This window comes from Pempheris klunzingeri, chromosome 20 (assembly GCF_042242105.1).
Source record: "Pempheris klunzingeri isolate RE-2024b chromosome 20, fPemKlu1.hap1, whole genome shotgun sequence".
Lineage (NCBI taxonomy): Eukaryota > Metazoa > Chordata > Actinopteri > Acropomatiformes > Pempheridae > Pempheris > Pempheris klunzingeri.
This window is the reverse complement of record NC_092031.1, coordinates 16702397-16725126: the sequence shown is the minus strand read 5'-3', so window position 1 is coordinate 16725126 and position 22730 is coordinate 16702397. Positions and strand designations below refer to the sequence as shown.

At 41.8% G+C, this 22730-nt stretch overlaps 1 protein-coding gene across 1 annotated transcript in view; it reads right to left on the bottom strand.

Moving 5' to 3' along the window:
• Nucleotides 1-21993, bottom strand: part of LOC139219945 (ras-related protein Rab-26) — a 76532-nt gene extending 54539 nt beyond the window's left edge. The window contains exons 1-2 of the mRNA XM_070851959.1: nt 21812-21993; nt 19849-19959 (exon numbers count right to left, since the gene is read on the bottom strand). Of these exons, the coding sequence (XP_070708060.1) occupies nt 19849-19959; nt 21812-21979 (279 nt within the window). The 5' untranslated portion in view covers nt 21980-21993. The remainder of the gene's footprint in view (nt 1-19848; nt 19960-21811) is intronic.
• Between the last annotated feature and the right edge of the window lie 737 nt (nt 21994-22730).

Genomic DNA, 22730 nt, shown 5'->3' with positions numbered 1-22730 from the left:
CCTCTGTCAAAGAAACTGGTCCTGACAAAGACTGCACAGAAATATAGTTAATGAAGGACTTATATCAAGAGGAAAAATAAATCAATGAAGAATCCCCAGTCTTTGACACACTAATCAGCATAATATGCCCCGCTGATTTTGATTGGGAGCAGATCTGCCATGAAGGGACTTCAGTTCCCTTAACTGCTTCATTGTCACATCAAGTTCATAGAAAATATATTATCTTATCTTTATGTGGCGCCAGTTCTATGATGATTCAGGGCCAAATGGCAAAACTGAACTCAGAAGTGATGGTTGCAATCTGAGATTTTAACTGAGTGAGAGTACAAAACAAAGAAAAAAATGCAATTTTGTTGCCAAGTAGAAAACTATTCCTATTTAGCGACAAAAGCCCAACAGCAGTACAACAGTATTGACTGACCTTGTTGGCATTAATTGACTTTTTCTAGCCACTTGAAGGCAGCATAACAAGCTGGAACACACCATGTTCATGAACATATTCATGCAAAGTGTTGCCAGTTTACAAGTGTAGCAGACACGCAGCAACATTAACTTTCATTTAGTGTGCCCCATTTCTGGCCATCTATCAGATTTATGTCCAGTATTCACTCTCCTTTTTGCTCAGTTTTGGTCTCCACCAAGTCTTCTGGGAAATATCAGGCTCAGCAGGACACTACAGGGGGACAGGGTAAGCATTTTAACAGATAGATACAATGAAACTTCCCTGGTTGATTACTTTTTTTTTTTGTATTACAAGTTTTCTGAATTTGTATGTTTAAATGTGCAAATAAGGCATTAAATGCACTAATTTGCTTCCATTTCTGGGAGAGAAATCTGAACATTAGATAAAGCCAGGTTCAAAATTCCTGTTGTTTCATATTAGAGCCAAAGCTTTTCACAGAGAGAATTTTGGATATTTTTTATTCTTTTAAATCACTGCATAAATCAGAAAATACTGTCAACAGCCATTAAAAGAAGCTATTTTTGCCATGATTTAGGATTAAAATTTGATATAAAGCAACCTAAGAATGACATATGAACAAAACCCACTGTAGAAACCTTCAGAATATATATATATATACATAGGAAGAAAGCTTTGGTGAATGTGAGTGCTACTAAAGTGGCAATTTCTGGCTCAGAGTATGAGGAAAAACTCATTTTGAGAAAATGGCCTTAAGGAGAAATCTACAGACATACAGTAAATAGACAAAGTGCAGTAAAGTAAACACCTAAATGTGCATTTTTGGACATTCTCTTTCATCTGGTGTGAAAAATGTTATGGAAGCAAAGAGGTCCAAAAAAAAAAAAACAACCCGGATGAACCATAGAATTGGTGATAATATCTGCGGGCTCCTCTTTCAGTCCACCTCTAAAATCCACAGCACGCCCTCTTATGTGCACCTAACCATGCCTCCTCACCTTGTTTCACTCTGGCCACACACACACACACACACACACACACACACAGACACACACACGTCTTAAGTGAGCTCCTCAAACACAAGGAGCTGCCTGAAATAGAAGTATGTGTCAGTATGAAAGCACATTCAGACGGTTCCACATAAAAGACGCAGGCGCATGTATATTTGTTTTCTGGTTTATCATTAACTGGAAGATTGTGTGTGGCAGTGCGACAGCTGGGTTAAAGCAGTTTCTCGTTTTATTGACACTATATTTTGCTGTTCTGGCTTTCTTAATCAGAACTCTCAGATTATCATCTGCCGCTCAGACACTCAAGGCGGCATTGTGACGTTTTGTCGTGATGTCGATTTGAAGTTGCTCTCTATAGGTGGCGCAATTTTCTTTATCCATTCAGTATGGTGGCTATCACTGCTCATGCTAACAATCCATTTCTTTCTAATGTGCATGCATCATTCCAGTTGATATTTCTCTACAGGTCTTATATTTTCAACCTAGTAGTGTAGGGAAGGCAGTGGTTAGCATTTGCCTCCACTGTTTGATGGCATCTAGCTCTTTTTTTTGTGGAGTCTGAAAGCACTTATAAGTCACCTTGGATGAAAGTGGTTACCAAATGGATTCAATATATGTACAGCCTTAGAGAGTGACTAGCATGGCTTCAGGCTCTTTGTCTTGTTCCAAGGTTCTCTTACTGAACACGCTGAATAGTGCATAGAAAAGAATATGTGAAAGTTTTAAGCCCAGAGGATAATTTCAAATGAAAACTGAGGGAGCCAAGTGGATGGTGCGCTCGTAGAATAGCTGTTGGTTTCTTTTTTGGGAGGTGAGGTAAAAAGGTGGCATTTCTCAGCCGTCCAGGTCGACAGACAGTCAAACCGGCTCCAAACCGGTTTCTGTTTACGCAATTAGCAACACATCTAACCCAGGTAAACGTACATTAATCCTTGATAGGTCACAATAAGTGGAGCTAAATTTGTTGGCTCTCGCCTCTGCTCTCCACTCATGTTACAGTGGTTTGGCACAGAATGGCTCACACCCTGCATCTGGCAATAAGACCAACTAATCCTGGATTTGTCACCCTATGTGACTCTCTCTCCCACTTGTTCTTCTCTCTCTCCCTCCATTTCTTTCCTGTCTGTGCCTTTTTATTTCCCTTTTCATAACCCTCAGCTTCCCTTTCAAAGCTTCATCTTCCCCGCTCAGCCTCTCTTTCTTTCCCTCCCCCACTCTCCTGCCTTCCTTAGATTCGTATTCCCTCACGCTGTGCTCTGGCCTGACCTCTGTGATTTCTGTGCAGCTCTGTCTGTCGATCAAGTCTTGAGATCTTTAACCTTGTGTTCCTTTTCACACATCAAACTCCTGAGACAGGACCCTCCCTTTACCCCTTTCTTCATCCTTCTCTTCCCATTTTACAAGTCATGTCTTACCCCTCCTTATGCTGACTGCTCCCTCTGTATACGAGTATAGCTGCGTCTAATACAGTGTGAGATATGTTTGTCTGTCAAAACCTTAAGCCAGACTTTTTAGATACCCATGGACCCATGGGGGCTTTTTCTCCATCTTTTTTCCCCTCTTTGTCTCTCTGCCACAAATCTCAGCAAAGATTCAGAATTGGAAGCAGTCAACCAGTCAGTTTGACTTGTCCACTTTAAAGCTTGGTCTGTGCCGCTTGTCTTCTCTTACCATCTCAGGAGAAAGCATTAACATTCCCCTAACCTCCTCTTTTCCACAGGTTCCCAGTGGAAATCACTCCCTTCTGCAGTGAAAGAATCTAAATGGAGACTTATATCAGGATGTTCGATCCATGCTAATTGGATGTGCAGTTGCATATTACGGACCTCCATTAAAACAATTATGGCAATAAAGTAAGCAGTCTCTCTATTTCATGTCTATGCTGTCAGTTAAAAAACAGGCAGTAGGTTTTGAGCATGTAAGCCCTATGATTACAGATGCATGCAGCATCCGTCAACATTAGTATTCATCTGAGATTGTGTGTCAGTCAACCTGGTGAATGCAAGACCAATATTCACACTTATATTAGCTCTGTTTTGGTCTCCACCTACTCCCAAGGGCAATATATGGATCTTTAGCTTCTAAATGCTCCTCTATGTTCAGTAACTAGTGTCCAATTTTGTCTGTCTGTCATTTGGCAAGAAGCTTTTTCACTGAAAACAGCAGTGAGCAGTGAGACTGAATCAAAAGTAAAGCTAATACTGTATGTACCATAAAGCTGAGGGGAGTCAGGTGATCATTTTCTGTTGGTTCATCACTACGAATGTCACTTTTCACATTACACAGCAATTCTTTTGGTGCAGCTTTAAAGTTGCTGTGTATATTTATGCAGTCATATAGCTGAATAAAGCAGTTGTTGAATAGCGGGCCAATCCCCAAAGAATTTATCCAGGATATTTTTTCTACAAGGGACAGTGAGATGTTTATAGGCGCTGTCTGTGCATTAGAAAAGACCCAGAACCCCCTTTTTTTTTTTTTTTTTTTAATTTAAGTGTGCAACATGTAATGCCCGTCTAAACCATTAAATCCTGGTCCAGACACGATAGTATTATCCAAACAATAGGCTGGAAATCCTATTAAGGCATTCTTCCAATAAGTCCTACTGGGGTTTAAAACTTTTGCTTAAGCCCAAGTGTTATCTCTCCATATTTAAAAGACACAGGCCCTTTTAGCTGAAGTATTCTAGGAGCACTGTGTGCTATTGCAGCATTTTGTCCGGGCTTTGATACTGTTAAGTAAAGAAAGCAGAGGCTGACAGCTTGATGAATAGTGACTGTGTATCTCTACGGTTTGACGGAGAGGGAATTTTCTAAAGGCTGCTGTTCTCTAGATGCATCCTGCTTGGCTTGTGTGTGTAGGAGGGAGAGTGTTTACGCCTGATCATCAAAAGCTGGAGAGTAAATTAGTTTCACATCTTGGTAGTTGTTGCCTTACTTCATCCTCTCCGCCTTTATTTTCTTGGAAGCTAGGGTCTGATTATTGTGATTACTGAGCAGTGATGACAATTGTCGTTGCACCCTTGGAAGATAAAACAAGGAAAGTATAGAATGAGAAGGATAGAGGGAGAGAAAGAGAGACAGCTTAAAAGACAGCAAGTTTATGTGTGTTCATGTGTGTGTGGAGGGGGGGATATGTAAAGTAAAATCTAAGAGTCTAAGGATATGAAGATATGAAAGGACATTAGATTGAAATGGTGTCTTGGGCTTCAGAAAATCTTTATTCTGTATGTGCAGTCATGCAGTTCATTGCTTTCTTGCTTACTTGTGTGCATATACAATGTGTGTGTGTGTGTGTGTGTAAAGCCCTGCCCTCCACCCCTCGACTCAGTTCATCCCTCAATCTCCAGGGTCTGTACTGAGAGGCAGTGCAATGCTGTGATAATGGAGGAGCAGCAAAAGAGTAGAAAAGCATTACACAGTCAACACACATATGAACACGCTTCATGTTATACAACTACTTCGGCTTGTGCACGTTTCCCTGAACCCAGTGCATGTCGCGCTTTAAAAACGCGCACCTGGAGTTCATTTGAAGTGGAGTCGTTTTAAATGGCACGAAAATGTTTTCTTGAAAAGCCATCAAGGATTTTGAAGTCTTTATAAAAAGGAGTACACCAAGAATCCTCCTGAGGGCCTCTTACAATAGTTTGAACTCAATCGAGCCCTTGCAGCTCATATTTCAAAGTGTCCATTTCAGCCTTGGTCGCTAATCCAGGATGACTATCTGCTTATACTGATGTGGTTCAATTCATGTTCATAAACATGGGGTGAAGATGACTGGATAATTTAAAAGGAATAGTTCGACGTTTGCCATCAAAGTAAAAAACTACAAATCACCACAGAGGCACAGTGCTACTTACATACTATAAAGGTTAAGTCTCGAAAAATGACTTCCTATAAGCGAAAGCTAAACTGAAAGGAACACAGGATGTTGCTATAGCCACGGAGCACAGAGATAATGACTGGCAGAGCACTGAACCTTGAAATAGCTATAAAGAAAGAGAGAACTATTTTCAGCAGTATGTTGATGTGCTTGTCAGAGCTTTGAGCTCCAGTCCTCAAAAACTTTCACTTATTTTTCCTGTGTCCTTAAGTTACGCACACCCAGAGTAGCTGTGAAAATGCTGTTAAATCTTTGTGTACAAGGCCACGGCACTATGTCATCAATTCTAACGTTACGATATTGTCACTTTTTTCTTCCTGACAAAACAAAAACAAGTTGGTTTTCATGCAATGGGAAACAGGTTTATGATAACTTTAACAAAGAGGACAGATATACATACAGTAGATCCTACAGTACAGTATACACACATTAGACATTATTTTGTCAGTTAAAACTATGACAAAAAATATTCTTTGAGATTCTTTTTCCACGACAAAAACCTTTAAACCATTTAAGACTAAAAGTTAAAAAAAAAAAAGAAGTAAACTCTGAAAACAAACACTATGACGGAAGGTACGAAGCACAAAAACAAATGATTTATGGACTAAGTTCGTATTTGTATAAAAGTGTTCAGGATAAAGTAGGCCGTTAATTTCCCCTGCATGATTTTTTAAATTAATTTAGCTTTATCCAACATTCAACATTTACCTGCTCAAAACACAAAAGAACAAAGGCTAGCAGGGCAACATTTCTAAAAAAGGTAAGCTGACGTGAACGTAGCTGTGGATGTGGAGGGAAGTCGAACAATACTAACTAGAATTTAACTGAAGTTGAACTGCATTGAACAAATGCACAGAAAAAAAATCATCAAGCATAAATAATTATCACCATAATTAATTATCACCAATAATGTATTTGTGCTTGTGTGTGTGGAAGGGTATATATACTGTGCTCCCCCTCAAGTGGGAGAGTGAAATAAAAAATTGAATCTGCGCCAACTTCAGAATCACTTTCGCAGTAAAATGAATGAAATATAACCCCGCTGCCATCTTCAGCGGAGCTTGTCCACAGCCCTGATTTGTGAATATCATTGTTGTGGGATTAGGGTTGATTCATCACGGTTTGGACGAGCAGGCAGAGCGGTCGCTACAGTGTCTCCGCAGAAGACATCTCACGGGAGCGTTCATTTATCACCTCGGTACCACCTTGCCCTTCCACAACATTAATGATGAGGATTAAATATGAGTATGATTTATGCTATGAAAAGGGCACAAGTGACTAAGACAGAACACACGTTCACTTCTTCTTACTGTACATCTTAAACAAGTGTTGATACACGCCGGTGTTGTTTTGTCTACTCCCACCTGCCTTACTCAGTACACGGCACCTCATGGTGATAACTCTGACTCCAAGCAAACTATATTTTGTATCTAATTACTCTCTGGACGCTGTACAATCCAAGGATGAAGAAAAAAGTCCTTCCCAGAGGGGTGAAACGTCTTTTTCCGCAAGCGTATGAATATTATTATTGTCATGTGAGAATGGTCTACGTGTGTGCTGGTGCATAATGTTTAACATGCTGTATGCTTTTTGAAGGTTAGCCACGGTTGGATCCTCAAACTCCTAATGTTGAAGGCTGAAGAGTGCGAGTGTGAAGAGTTCTCTCAAGAGGCGTCTTGTGGTCCCTCTGAATTAGTTATCAGAAGAAGCACTAAAGGGTCCTTGCAGCCCCAGCTCCACTCGGCCAAATGGGACGTACTGCGACTCAGAGATGAACTCCTTGGAGACGTCTCCCTCATGACCAGTATCGGTTTTCTCTTTGACTACATAGCTTCATAACTTTGTGTGTGCTGACAGAGCTTCCCACCAGTGTGCATGCCTGAATCTCAGTTGGGTGAGGGGCGGTAAATCTCCCATGTCGCTGGGGGCTGATAAGAGCAGCAATATAACGGCGCAGAGCAATTAAGAAAGATGACTGACAAGTGCTGCAAAATGCTGATCTGACTCGCGCCCCTCTCCTTAATTTGCATTTCAACATGCAGAAAGTTTCCAAGAAATATAGGCTATTTAGGAAATGAGTGGTTAGAGGTGGTCACAAGGGACCATGCTGCAATGTTGGAGCATTGTCAAAGAAAAAAAGGGCATGAAATAAGTACTATATGTTAGATATTGTTACTTGAGAATCGATACAAAACTATATGAAACGGTGTCCAATGATTTGTTGTGTGAATATACATACTGATCAATCGTGAACATTCCGCAGTGATTCTCCAACTTCTTTAGACCACAGCACCCCAGGCCACCCAATACCCAGTGTTAAAATGCATATGTTATGTGTTTGTGCCTTATTGTTTTTTTTACCCTTTTAGATTCTATATTATTACATTATATCGTATCATAAATAACATAGCCCCTTTGACAATCGCTCAGAATGAAAGCCAACAGGTGCTCTGCAGATTTACAGGTAAATATTTAACTCACAATAAACGATGAATACAGCTGTACATGCTACTACGTTCACTGCATTTTGACAGGCGCCTTCTTGGCCTGTTTTAATGGACAGCAGAGATGCGAGAGCCACATCACAAATGGACTGCATGATGTTGGAAATGTCCAAGGCAACACTGAAAGGCGATCTTGGACAATAATGGACAACTGTTTTCCAAAGTTAGCAGATTAGTGTTGAGTGTCATCGGCTCAGATTCAATCCCGTCAGACTCCGCTGAGAGCTGAGAAGTATCCACATTTTTCCCAGCTGTTCACTGTCTTTCCCTGACCATCACTATTTTTCTGACTTCTGAAAAACCCCAGAACTGCAAAACATTTTGTGTCACTATGACGACTGGCGACCATGAGTTGTTATGTTATAAGCTGCAGCATAACTGCATATTAAGCAGATTTTAATATGGTAATTTTGATATTTGTTTTTTTTTCCCCTTCTCCTGTTTTAATATGTTGACATAGTTAATGTAAATGTCACCGACTTTTTTCAGTGTGCAGAAACAATGATGTAATAAATCTTGGCCAATCCTCAAAGCACCCATTTGGAAACCTCTGAATTAAACTATTACATTACATACAGCTCATACTCATTTCTATTCTTGTGTTTTTCCAAATAACAGACTCTGAAGAAATATAGTCTAACTCAAATGGCAGATATACAGAAACCCTGAGAGGCAAGTCAGGAAAAAAAAAAAAAAGTCTAGTGATCCATTTTATAAATCTCAATAGTTTTCTCTGGTGTTTATGTTCCACCAATAAAAAGGGTTTTTTTGGCATAATTTTTTAAAGGAAAACATGGGCCTACTTTGGTTCACTACAAGTGCAAGACATACTCTTGCGGTCGAGATGAGAATTACAAAAGCAAACACAAGAGCCAAAAACAAATGAATGAATAAAGTAAAAAGGAAGTTTATTTTAAGGAACTTTGCCTTAAGGAAGATTATTCCTTTCATCACCTGTTCTGCAGACAAAAACACCGGAGAGAAAAGTATTTAGATCACACTTGGATCATCAGGTTTTTTTTCTCGTTTGCCTCTCAGGGCTTCCGTACTAATGATACTAATAATAGTACATTGTGTTTGAAGAGTGCTTATAAGAGCTCAAATGTTAAAAGCAGTCTTAAGGAGGTAGGTGTCGGTATCTTGCTGAGCAAAGCAGGTTTGGAGCAGTTTGGGGAGACAGTTGAGGGAGGGGGGGGATTGAAACGGCATTGGAGGAGGGATGGAGGCTTCGGAAAAGAGTGTGGTGGTGGTCGTTGTTGAGAAGGAAGGAGGAAGCCTGTTTATGGAGAGAGGGAATTAGGACAGGAGTGATGTGTTCACATGAGCAGAGATGTTTATTAAGGACTTTGGATGATGTACCAATATGGAAGTCTGAGTGTGATGTAGAGAAGGAGCGAAATCTGCAGAAACAGGTCGTTTTTCAAACTAAAAGGGGCCTTTTCGGTGGTGGGATTTGTGTGGTGCTTGGATGAGAGGTCACCGTCCAAGAGAACTTATTTGTGTTATTTTTATGGTGCAAAAACTTGGAGCCAGTTAAGGCGGACAGGTCGCAAATATCTGCCTATTTCACCTGACATTTCAGCCATTTGCCCTTCCACGCTGCCGCTGCACAGGTCATTTATCTCTGCTCTAACAGCTGCTGCTGCTGTTACTGTTGCTGCTCATACAGCATTTCATAACCCAGCCTCCACCGTACAGCACACACACACACACACCTGTAGGCTCTATACTTCCCATTTCCCTCTGCACTAGAGGATCTGACATTATCTTTATTAATCCAGAATGGATTTAATTTCTAGCTTTTGTTTGCTTTTGTCATGACATATGCCTTTCATAAAAAAAGCCATCTAGATATGTAGCAGCTATGGAAAGAGAAACTAATTCCTTCCCTATGGACTGAGATCAGGGATTTCTTTGTTTTGAAGAGGAGGAAAATGTAATACAACTGATACAAGTGTCCCTAAAGGCCTCGGTAACCACTTCCCCAATCATTCCGAGACAACTTGAAGAGGAAAAGTCTGTATATATATATGATATGTTAGCTGTGCACGACTGAGCCGCGGCGATTATTTCAGACGCGATCAACCCAGATGGAGAGAACAGAAGTGAATACAGATAAATACGGATAAAACTGCACACTCACACTTGGTGTTTTAAATTGGAAAGCAATTCGTTTGATTTCCCTTTACACACCACCACCACCACCTCCTCCTCACTTAAAAATGTCTAAATATAAATCCCATCTTCAGCAGTGACGGCAGTAACCCGAGGGGCCGCGGTAGACTCGTCAAAGTCACATCCAGATTTATTTCTAAAAACACATTTGAACAGCTTGATCAAAGACCGCACAAAACCACTACAAATATAAACTCGCAGGCGCCTGAAAGGCTGCCAGTTGCTAGTCTTGCGCCCCTGGACTGACAGGGAAAAGGTGGAGGGGGAAAAGTGAATGAGCAGCGTGGTCCTCTGCGCTCATGCGAGCCACTGTTCCCCCGGCTAAACTCCTCAGTAGGAGACTGGGAATGTGTGTAATTGAATTGGGCAGCTAGCAGATGTGCTTTATTCTGACTCTACAAAGAGGAAGCAGGATCATTCTCATAAAGATACATAAGTTTAGTCATCTGAGCAGCTACTTCAGGGCCAGTGAAGGGAGCTGATGTTTAAATAGAGAGAATAAATAGAGTGACGGTTGTTCAGGTGGATAGGAGGAGTAGAATTACATCCCATTGGCCGTTTAACAATTCACCCATGAACGTGACCTCTCCCTAAGCTTAATCACAGTTTTATTTGCTCGTCTCAACCACGTTTCTGACCGCATTAAAGCTGCCCTCGTCAATATTTCGTTTAGATTAAAGCTGCACGAGTCAATACCGTTATGTTAACAATGGATTAAATGATGTGTCACCGGTCACAGTTCTTTTTCACCCAACTCAGCAGTTCCCCTCAGCTCCACGAACCTCTTTACCATCTTTCAACTCATTGTTTTGGCTTCATGGCCGGCAACGTTTCTTGGTTTAGTCTCACCATTCCCCTCAGCAATGATTCCAGCAGCAGCAGGCAATGGTAATGGTTTTGGCAATGGAAAATTACATTTTTGACTATAGACTAAATATAAAGGTAAAAAATCTGTAAAACAAACTTCAAATGTTCTACCTTCATTCAAGGACAAATGATGTAAATAAATTCTGAATTATTTTATTTTTTTTGCTTAAAATGACTACATTGAGCAATACTACCAGAATCAGAATTGGCCTTTAAAAACACATCATTTGTGTGTAAGTGTGATTTGTAGCCGATAAAAGAAAAACCCATAACCCAAGAAACAATCCAGAGGACATGTCATCTGTGTCCTAATGTGTAGCCAAGACCCTGATATCAACAGTGCCATCATGCTGTGTGCGGGAAATTATTTTCCTCTCTCAGAATGAAACATGTTCTCCACCTAAGATGCTCTGCGGCGTACAGATAGACACTTTGGCCCTGATGTGCTCCGGCAGAGCTGCTGTGTGATTGAACTGGAATGTTTACAATCCTGAGCGCGCTGAGCTGTGAGAGCGTGACACAAAGCAACGCTGAGCCCCACCTGCCCTGAATGAATACCGCCCATCTGTAAATTTGTCACCACAAGCACATTTCAGTCATGGCTTCCTCGTACAGCAACAAAAACAACAACAACTACACCGTCCCAGTCCTCTTCGGAGGACCTCAGTCAACCCTGCAGCTCGAGAAAAAGCCTGAAAGCCATCTGCCAGCCAAACAAGCAGAATCTGGTAGAAGCAGTATCCACACATGCGTTGCTTTGCTGCGTTGTCACAGTTACCGGCCCATAACAACAGTCTCCTGGGAACCCAACGAGCACTTGAGGAGTCATGTGACGCAGAGGGATGAAAAAAAAAAAAAAAAAGGTAAAAACCAAGCAGACCGAACACACCTGTCTGTCACCAGGCCTTCAGGGCCACTTCGCTACTAACAAATCTGGATCACATTACATAACAGGAGTCATTTACTGAGCGCAAAAAGAGGGGCGAAGTGAATGTAAATCTAAAGCTACAGCGGAGAGGATTAGAAATGAAGGGAAAAGGAGAGGGAATGATCGGTTATGTAAGAGAAGAGAGAATATGGCTTTGACTTTGTACTGTTCCTGTTGTTGTCCCATGGCGGCTTATTAGCATGAGTGTGTTTCATCATTTTGCTTATTCATGAATATTGAAGTGCATCTGCATACGGCTTATTTTCAGCCGACAGCGCAGGAGAGGAGCGGACCGTGCGGTTCAGACCGACAGGAAGCTTTTGACGGGGATGATGAGGATGCCGCTCATCCATTCTCTATTTTTGTTTGTTTGTTGCTTGGGTGGTGTTTTTTGTTTTTTGAAGTTGGCTGTCATTTGATCTCACTTTCTCTTTTATTATGATCTGTGCATCTTGAGGTTTTTATCATTTGTGTTAAAAAAAAAAAAAAGCCCAATTCAACTGAAGGGAAATGATAGTTGTGATACATAAAAAAAATGTTATTTTAAAATCCCAAAACTGAGCAATCTGATGATTTTAATCCGTTCACCAACATGAACAGTAACATGGTTCGTGACTTTTAAAACATCCCACTGAGAAACAGAGAAAATAGTGACATATGAAATTAAGGACAGATGGTTTATGGATTTTATAGATAGAAACCTGTCGTCACGATTTCAATCAATTCTGTGAATTGGTCAGACAAATAAATAGAAATATTGGGTGTTGCTTTGTTAATAGGCTCTGATGGTTGATGGCTGTGCCTTTCTGCTTTTCATGAAAAACAAACAGAGACACACGTCTTTCTCTCCGTGAACAATCTAGGTCATTATTAGAGAGGTGGTAGGTAGCTATATGATGGTTGTCAGAACTTTAAGTACATTACGTGATTGTTTTTAGTAGGTCTGACGTCTTCTGGTCAGCTGGTCGGTTCATTCTCGCCTGACCAGCCGGACAATTGCCGGTGTTACTGTGATGAGGAGAAAAGCCCTCTTAATCCATTCCTTTTGGGTTTAAATTAGGCCGTGATATTGTAATTCAACACTAATGGACTGACTAACTTCTCTTTATAGATCCACGGTCAACACACACACTCCTAAGTAGTGTGAACGGTGAAATGACAGTCTGCCTGTCCATCAGCCCCCTCCCTGCCCCCACAAGAAGAACACAATTATTCCACCTTTATACTAGTTCATTCGTTGCATTGTCAGCACACTCCTCTGTGTTCCTCTTCCCTCAACAACAACAAACATTCTTTTGTCTGATTTGTGAACTAATTTTGTGATTTAATAATAGTGTTTAGTTCTATGTGGACCACAATACGCAGGAAAACATCATTTAAAAAGTATGTTGCAGTTATTTACTGTGCACTTCTTCGCAGGCTTGGGGGTTCAATCCCACATTGCTCCTGACTGCTGAACTTCCCAGTACACGGACATACAGAGTGAAGCTGAATTCATTTAAATAACGTTGAGGTAAAACTGTACACGTACATAAATGACACACCTACATAAAACACAGATGAATCATTGACATCCTGAGGGCACTGTACACCTTACACTAAAAATAGCAGCTAAGCAACATGGAGCCCATGACAGGACTGAACTTTCACTGCGTCCTCGTAATAGCATGTGATGTAAATGAGAGCGTATATCTGTGTCTGTTAATGTGTGTGGCCGTCTGTGCCAGCGCATGTAGAATGTAGACTACCTTTTCGCTCTCCTCATATTGTGGACAGAAAATTGCCTTTGGTGTACCTGTGCATCGTTACTATGACAACCAACGTTGTCCAGTGTGGTCAGTTGTAAACTGCAAAGCGTACAGTCAGGCATTAAGACGTTTCAAAAAGAACATAGCTGGAGACTTAAGCAGGAGAATTGAGACTCACAGCCACAGATAGACGGTTTTGGGGATCCAGAAGAGCCACAGAGGGACTGTTATCATCCTCAGTCCTCTGCTGACTCATTATACAGTTTGCTAAAGACACAGAAGCAGCCCAGTGAACAGGCGTATACATGAGTCTGTATGACTGTACGTAGTCTTGCATAGAAATGCAGTTGCACGGTAGAGAGACACACTTGAATCACCTTCATCTTGATGAGCATGGATGAAGAGAAGTCAGTACTACCGAGTGCTACTATACTAAAGATACCATTAGTAAACATCAGATTCCCAATTTCATTGTACACACGCAGTGACAATAAAGGCGACACCACGGCCAAGACAAGTAGCACCAGCTCTAAAATTAAATCATTTCCCAGAAACACCGTTGCTTCCCAGTCTTGTAAAGCAGGCGTAAATCTCACAGGCGCGATGTTTACTGCCTCACTTTAGTCCTCCACTGGGGCCTGCAGCCAGACTAATCACGGCGCTGAGGGGAACAGTTTGGACGATGACACCTGAAGGCGACTGAATTCACTGCCCCTCAAAGCTCGTGGATCTCATGATAAACGACCAAACTGAACTCCGCGTTGGAGACCGAAAAATAAATCACGGCCTTTTTCTCTGTGCCTTCGCAGAAGAGGATAAACACGTTGAAGGCAATTTCTTTATTAGCCTTTCACTCCCTCCACCATCTTCCATCACCAGAAGAAAGGAATGGACATTTGCTCCGGGGGGGGGGGCAGCACCATCTTCCCAGATTTTTCTCCAAACCTGAGTCTACTTAAAGGCAGAGTAGAGGCTGACTTCCATGCCTCAGATTTAGCAGTAAGTTGATTCAGTGAGTAGTTAGAGGGCAGGTGGCCATTTCAGCACCAGGCACAACGTTTGGCTCGATGAACGTGATGTGAGCAAAGGCGAAGTGTGACCTCTCCACCGTCCGTGCCTTCGCCACAAACTCTTAAAGCTTTGGCTCTCTCTGCTATAGAGGAACAGCTTCCTCTTCCACTTCCACTGAAGTATTACATCATATATTTCTTCTATATAATCTGGTGGCTCACAAACAAGAATGCATAATAGAGGCTGACTTCCTCGGCTCAGATTTCTAAGAAAACACTTTTGGTGAGTAGTTTAGTGGTTTTATTTCAAATCTTTTAACATGTGTCATCAAAATAAATTGTGAAGCTCCATTTGCACTGGAAGAGCAGCGACCTCTTCCTGTTTAATGCCCTTAAGCAATGCAGCAACTTTCACCCAGTGGCTCACAAAGTAAAATGTATTCAGTTCAGACATTTAATGAGGTTTACATCAACATGTGACTCATGTTCACATGCTGCTAATGTGCCAGAGTTATGATTTCATGCTTCAGTATATGGGGGACTGAAACATGCTATTGTTATTAAGTAAATGGTAATCATCCCACTCTCATGAACTCAACACCTAGAGGAAATTTCTTCAAAAATGGCACAAAAATCCACTTGGATTCAAGGATGAACTGATCAGATCTTGGTGGTCAAAGGTCATGAGGTCAAAGTGTGTGACCTCACAAAGCACGTTTTGACCATAAGTCAAGAATTCATACACTATTACACAACACACAACATTAAACGCGAATGTCTAATAGGATAAAACGATGAAGTGATGACAATTTTATATCCAAAAGGTCAACTCCACTGTGATCATAACAAGATCAGACTGTGACCATGTGGTGGGATGCTGAACGGGCGACACTAATCTTGGGTCTGGACAGACGTGGATGTAAAGTGAAACTTGGCTGGTTGGCAGAGGGATACAACAGTGATGCGGTAATTGTAGTTCTAAATATTCCAAGTGTATTCCAATATTCAAGTTTTTGGTAACTGCTCGTGATCACACACACACACAAACCACCACCAATTAGCTCTAATGGGCAGTTTGGGTGGTCAGCATTATCCTCCTGTCATGGCTAACCACACACACACACACACACACACACACACACACAGTTTGTTTAATAATTAACTGGTCCAGTGCTGTGCTTCATAACTTCAAGCTGACTGAACAGGTGGTGAAACGAAGGGAGAAGCCATACTGTGGTTATAAGAGGTAGCACACATAATAAAATGCACACACACACATCATGGACAGTAGTGAGGAGAAGCAGAAATACACTCTGCTATTCTACCAATGTGGAAACAGAGAAAGAACAACTTTCTCCCAGGAAGAGACAGAGAGGAAGAGAGTGTTTGAAGTTGATTTCCGACTCGTCATTTCGTTCTGTCAGGATAAATACTAATAGGTGAAGAAAGGCAGGTGCTGTACCCCCCCCCCAAACTTTTTCTTTCTTCTCCCTACAGGTGCTGACTCCTATTCCTCATTATCTCGAGAGTAAAGGTCACGTTGCTGCACATTCCTGACGATGGGAAAGATGCAGGTTTTTTTAGCGCTCACTGCTGCTCTGACAGCTGAAGTATATGAACTTTTTGCTAAAGAGCAGCGCATTGCAGCACCTCTTCTTCAGCGTTCCTGCCCCAGTATCTGCTAAATGCGTCCATTTTTAAAAAAGAAAAAGATGCCTGAGGAACACAAAGGCTGCAGCATTTAAGTTTGACCACATACTCACACTGTGACACTCGTCAAATCCGGATGGAAGAGCTCAACAGTAAGTTGTGTGATGTGTGAACAGATAATAAGCTTGTTTCGTTGCCCTACTGGTGAGTTTATAGCGTCAGAACTTTGCAGCTTTAGCTCCTCACGTTGCCCACAAACAGTAGGAAAAAAGTAGATAAAAACTGTCACCTGAGCAGAGCAGACTGAACTGTCCCCACCTTTAACTTTGGAAGACAAAACTTAGACGGACATCCTGATTCACTAACTGCAATTTGGCACAAATTGGTCTTTTCTTGATGTTGACTTTGTAACATTATCTACATTAACATTTCACCTCAGATGAAAAGACTCCCATCTCAATTACGCACAGAGTCGAGACGACCTCTGCTGCGCTTGGTCGGCTGCAAGCTGCGAATCCACTGCCAAAATATTAATTACGTCTTTTCAAATACCACTGAACAGTGTGAATTAAAGATGGTCACTGAACTTGGGCAGATAAGTGACCAGTGGTTTAGCATACACTAACTGCTACATGATTAGCATAAGTAGTAGAAGGATTGAAGAAAACCTCAACTTTTTTTTTTTTTCCCCCCCAAATGAAAGCTGAGGTATCCAAGTGAGAACATGCTGATGTTACACAGACAGCAAGACCATAAATGTATCCTTGAAGATAGTGCTAACATTTCAGCACAATTACCTCAACAAAACTAATGTAGCCATGTTTATTATACACAGATGAGAAGCCACATTCACTGTGGTACAGTGTGATGTTCATTTAGTAAATTATGGTCCCATTCAGAGTAAAATATAGGTAATTTAATACTATAGGGAACTATAGGGAAGGATAGGCATTAGGGCAAAAGTCATTTAAATACATGATTTGTATGATTACACATGGTTAAGATGTGTACAATACATTTCTTGCTAATATGACAATTTAAACCTATGGTATGGCAGTTCAACATTTCCCACCTGGCAACGCTAAACGTCACATCTGGCTCCAAAACCAAGATGGCGACGGCCAAAAATGCCAAACTGGAGATTTCAAAACAGCAGTCCACAAACCAATAGGTGACCTGACGTTGGCTACATCCCTACTTCTTATATACAGTCTGTGTTTCCATCACACATGGTGACTCGTGGTGGGTAATGTACCGTGAGAAAGACAAAGTGCGTCCTACTTGGGGCACTCAGCAAGTAACTGAACCGCGCATGTTGCTCTCTGATTGGAGACTCCAATCATCCACTGCCTTTTATTTCTGAAGAAGCACGCTGAGAAGTGGCTTGTGGTATGAAAAAAAAACAGTGAATCTTGTGACACTCTCTCCACTAAGCCTCTGGCAGTAGAGTATCAGCTCCCGTTCTCTCATTTCTGGAAAAACACCGTGCCTACTGGGGTGCTCTGTGGATCATTCTCCTTTCAAAAATAAAGGCATCAAGTCAATGGAATATCTCTGCATTTTGGGACAATAAGCCTATTTACTTCTTGCCTAAGGATAGATGATGATGAAGATCGATTCCCCTCTCGTGTCTGTAGGCTAGCTGTAGCTTAGCTTAGCATGAGGACTTAAACAAGTGGAAACAGATTTATATATTCAAGGGTAGCAAAATTCACCAATAATAATAATAACCAATAATTACCTACAGTATAGAGACAACCAAAACGTGTGATTGCAGTTGTGTATTTTGAGTGGTGTGGCTTCAAGATAAACTATTAACTATTCATCAGGAAAATGTGTTTAATGTCAGCCGTCAGTGCTCAGACAGAAAGCTCCATGTTAAGGTAGTGATAATGAAAGGAAACGGGGGGAAAAAAGCATCCGCGCGTTGTAACAATAGCTTCCAATAAATCTAATGAAGGAACCATTCAAAGAGATTTTCACCCGACTGTGTGAGGCAAACAAGTCTTTTGATTCAGATGCTGTAGAAGTTTTAGGACGTGCATGCTCTCTGTTCTGTTTGTTTATGGAAGTGATAATGGCCAACTCCTCCTGCTGCAAAGACTTTCTTCCATGAAAGCGGATGAAAGACTTTTTTCTATTTTTACCTCTGTTGCCTGTGGTATGTCTTTGCTGTTTTTCTTCAGTCCAAAACACAAGTTGTGCCGTATGAAGCTGCATCCGAACACCACTGTCCTATTTTCCTGCCATTGCCGCAGGAAAGCAGCATCTGTTTCCAAGTCGCTCCCCTTGCTTTTACTTTTACGTCCACTGCTGGCTGATAAGTTGTTTAAGAGGCGAGGAATCAGGTAAAATAACAACCAAAGGACTTCTGATTCCGGGGCAAAACAACAAACTAAGTTACATGTTTACTTCCTATTCAAGCTTAGGATTGTTACTAAACATGCCCCAAGACATCCTGCTGGGCTTCAGCAACAGCCAGTTTTCAGCTTGAGCACTCCATCCTGTTATGGGCTTTAATATACTGGGACTTAACCTCTTTCTCCCGTTCCACTTGTTCCACTGTGACAGCGTCAGTGAAACAGGGCTCAGATTGCCTCCAAGGGGACGGTTTTTCCAAACAGCTGTGTCAGATTCTGCGGATATGGCAAACTTGCTTGGGGGTACAGCACGGCAATAAAAGAGTGAAAGGGTCACTGCTTCTAGTTCACTGCTGTGACACTTAATGGGTGACAGTTTTATTATTTTTTTACTGCCAGCGTAACCCTCGTCTGTAATTCCCCCAGGGCACAACAGGAAGAAAATGGGTTAGCCATTAGCAGCAAAGGAGCTTGTCAATAAATATCCTCACTTTAAATTGCATTTGAACTGAATTAAGTTATATTAAAAAAAAAAAAGGTAGAGATTTGCAGAGTTTGCTGAGTCGCTGAGACAAGGAGAAAAGGCCAGCACTTCAACTTTTAAAGTTCAGTTCTTACACATGAACATGCATCTTGTATCCCTGAAAACCCAGCAAGCACGTCTGCATCGCACTCCAGCTGCGCCCCAATTTTGCTCCGTCCTCCACGCAGCTTTGAATCCCAGCAGGAGCGTTTCAGAAGCAGAGCGTTTGCCTGGCTGATTAGTTGACTTGCTCAGATATTGTTCATTTCCTCATTTTTGTGCTCCAAACGGGCTACACATCCAAGACAAACCTTGCGAGCAGCTGATGTCTGGCCTGGTGCCACCGATTGTAAAATAACATTGATGTGGTGGTGGAATATATGAAGTCCACACAGGGTGTTTTATTTTGAAAACTGACCGGATTGTCTTTGCTGTTTGTTTGCCCGACTTCCTGTTCTCCTTACCAGCTCTGTGCTGCTTGACGCAGTCTTCCATCAAAAAAATAGACCTGGTTGGTATCTTTGGCACGGACTGTTTTAGACAGAAGAGAAACTAAACTCTGTGTAGCATAAAAGCACCCATCCTGTCCAGTTGCCCTGTTGGCCTAAATTAATCTCTTTATGGTCAGTATACTCAGGGGTTAAATTGGGATTTGTTATGTGGGGGAGCTCTGGTTAAACTGAAGATGTGTGGAAGTTTCCAAAGATGAAAACATCTAAACACCTTCATTTTGCACTTTGTACACTAGTGTGTGTGTGCTTGTGCTCGCTTACCCTGAAGTCGATGCCCACAGTGGAGATGAAGCTCCCGGCTAGAAAGGCTCCGTCTTTGAAGCGAACCAGCAGACAGGTCTTACCAACACCTGAATCACCCACCAGCATCACCTGAGACACAGACAGACAGACAGACATATAGAGGGTGAACAGGCTCGGATGATTCAAGTCAATTTGTTTGAGGTAGAGGAGAGAAATAGCTCAGGTGAAAACTTATCTACAAATACCCAGGAGTTTGGGCAATGCAACGCAACACAACACAACACACACACACTCAGCAAACTCCCTTCTACAGAGGAAACAGAGCGTTGCACTCACTGGGAGAGAGCAGATTGCACAGACCAATGGGACACAGAGGTGGGACCCAGAGTTTGTTTGCTTCCTTTTTTCCCCATCAGACAACACAAAACTGTTCGCCATGTCATATGTTTGTGTATCTATCTATTGTGCCCTGCACTGTACTCTATTAAAGCCCTGACATTCAGTTAGCAGCAATATACAAGCAAAGCAGCAGAGCGTGTTTCATTAGCTGGAACCAGCGTATGTATAGCAGTTTAGGTTAATTAAGAGACTGAAACAATTTATTCATTCTATAAATCTTCCCTGGATTTGACCTGTTTGACTGGTAGCAGCACTATATGCTATGATAATATTCCCACAGAAACATATGGTTTTATGGCACACGGGCTATCTGCTGCATTTCATGTCAGGTTTGGTAAAAATGTTAACTGTCTGATGCATTTTGGGATGTGTAGTAGCAGCTAGATATTCTGTCTTTATGTCCATGGCCTCCTGTGCTGCTGGGTAATTGATCTCATAAATAAGAGAAATACTTCTCCATCATCTCTATGTTATTGCACCATATTATAGCTGCGGTGCACAACACTCACTGTTTCAGCTGGCTAATAAACTGTCCACCCTAAACTTCCAGGGGCCACAGCGGCTCCGCCTTATTGTTTTTTTTATACATGAGAAAGGAGTTGAGGGATTAGACATGATGAAATTACACAGCTGGGGGCCAATTTTCCCACATGGACAAAAAATCTACCTTACTACGCATTTTAGATGTGTGCCCTCAGTGGAAGATAATGGTGAAATTAACCTTTTTCTGCAAGTCTGCTCAAAGAGGCGCAATATCCTCCACTTATCCACACAGTGCTGGACAATCAGCTGCCACACAGGCACATTTATGGAAGTCCAATTCCACCAAGACAAGGGGAAAAAAAAAAGTCCCTGAAAAGCTCTGGATGATAGAAAATAAAATGGTATAGGTTCACAATTCTGATGTGAAGGATGAAGCCAAAATCATGAAATCATGAGTCAAATTCTAACTTGTCAAATTCAAGTAATGAGACTGTGTAACAAAGCTACATCACCAAGTCACCATCATGAAATGAAAAAGGGGGCACGAGCGTAGCAGCAGATCTTTTATGGATGGAAAAATGACACATGTGCAATGCTCCAGATAAAAAAAACTCAGAATAAACAAACAAACTAATGAATTAATAGATTAATCAATTAATTCGCATATGTTTGTGTTGTTGCTCTTCATTTCCAGAAGGGGGGGAGACAGAAATTCTGCCCTGCAGTTTAACCTTCAAAATTCTGAAACTGAGTCAATAATCTCACTGTCAGGGTCAAAATAAATAAATAAAAAAAACACTGAGACACAATTTTAACTTTTCAGCTTAAATTAAACAAACCACCAGTAGCTTCCTGTAAGTTTGTCAGGTGTAACTTGGCGGAAACGTGTTTCCATACGCACCTGTCTACACCTCCTCCAGAGGAGCACCACCAAACATCATATACGACTTCTTTTTTTTAAAATCAAGAATTAAGTTCCAAACACACTCACTCTAGTTTCATTAAAAAAGACGTGAAAAAAGAACTGTCATCACCGAGGATGACAGTGGAATTGTAGCATTTGTTTAATTTGCTGCTCGCACCTGTGCTAAATTCTCACCTTGAAGGCGATGTCGTAGAACTCCCCGCTGTTGCTGAGGGACGGTCTGCTGGGATAAACCAGTCCGGAGGACGGAGCGGCAGCGGCGGCCAGACCCTTCCCCGTCCTCGGCGACGCCTTGGGGCTCCTGGAGCTCCCTTTGCCTTTGACTGCCTTCTTCCTGGACATGGCTCCCGATCAGCTCCGAGCGAGGACTGAGACACAACGAGGAGGAAGAAGAGGAGGAGGAGGAGGAGGAGGGTGTGAAATAATATTCTTTCAGTCTCCCAACACTTTTCCTTGTGGAGTTCTGGTCGAGGCGCGTTCAGGCGAAATAAGTTCACCTGTGCGTCAAAATCATGACTGTGCGTAAAAGCGTGGATTGGTAACGGTTCCGCGGACAAATGTGGCTGTAAAGCGACGCAGCTGTTGTCCCGGCGGTGCTGCTGGATGACTGTAACTCTGAGGTCTGCTTCACAATGTAAACAGCTCTCTCTCTCCTCCCTCTCTCGTATTGTGATGTTGGGAGCGCAAGAAAGCATGGTTGTCTCCGCGCCTTTGTGGAGAAAATCCACCCTAAACAGGAAATAATAGAACACTGATAATGACGGATTTGAGTCTTTCTAAGACTGATTTGATGATGCAGTTTTAATGATCATTGTAAAGATTAATTGGCACCGATTAACTCAAATGTTAAACACCACGAGTACTCAATTCAAATCAAATGTATCTGAATGCATCACAGCAGCCTTTATGTTTAATTTTCTGTGGGGCAGATCCAGGATCTGTCTTCTCACATCACTGCTGGTTGGGTCCCATGTATAATGTGAGAAACTGAGGTGCACAGTGAAGTGGAACTGAAATGTAAATTCTATTTTAGGGTGTATTTTTCCTCAGCTTGGCACTGATTCACACTTTGGATCTGTGTGACAGCTTGTAA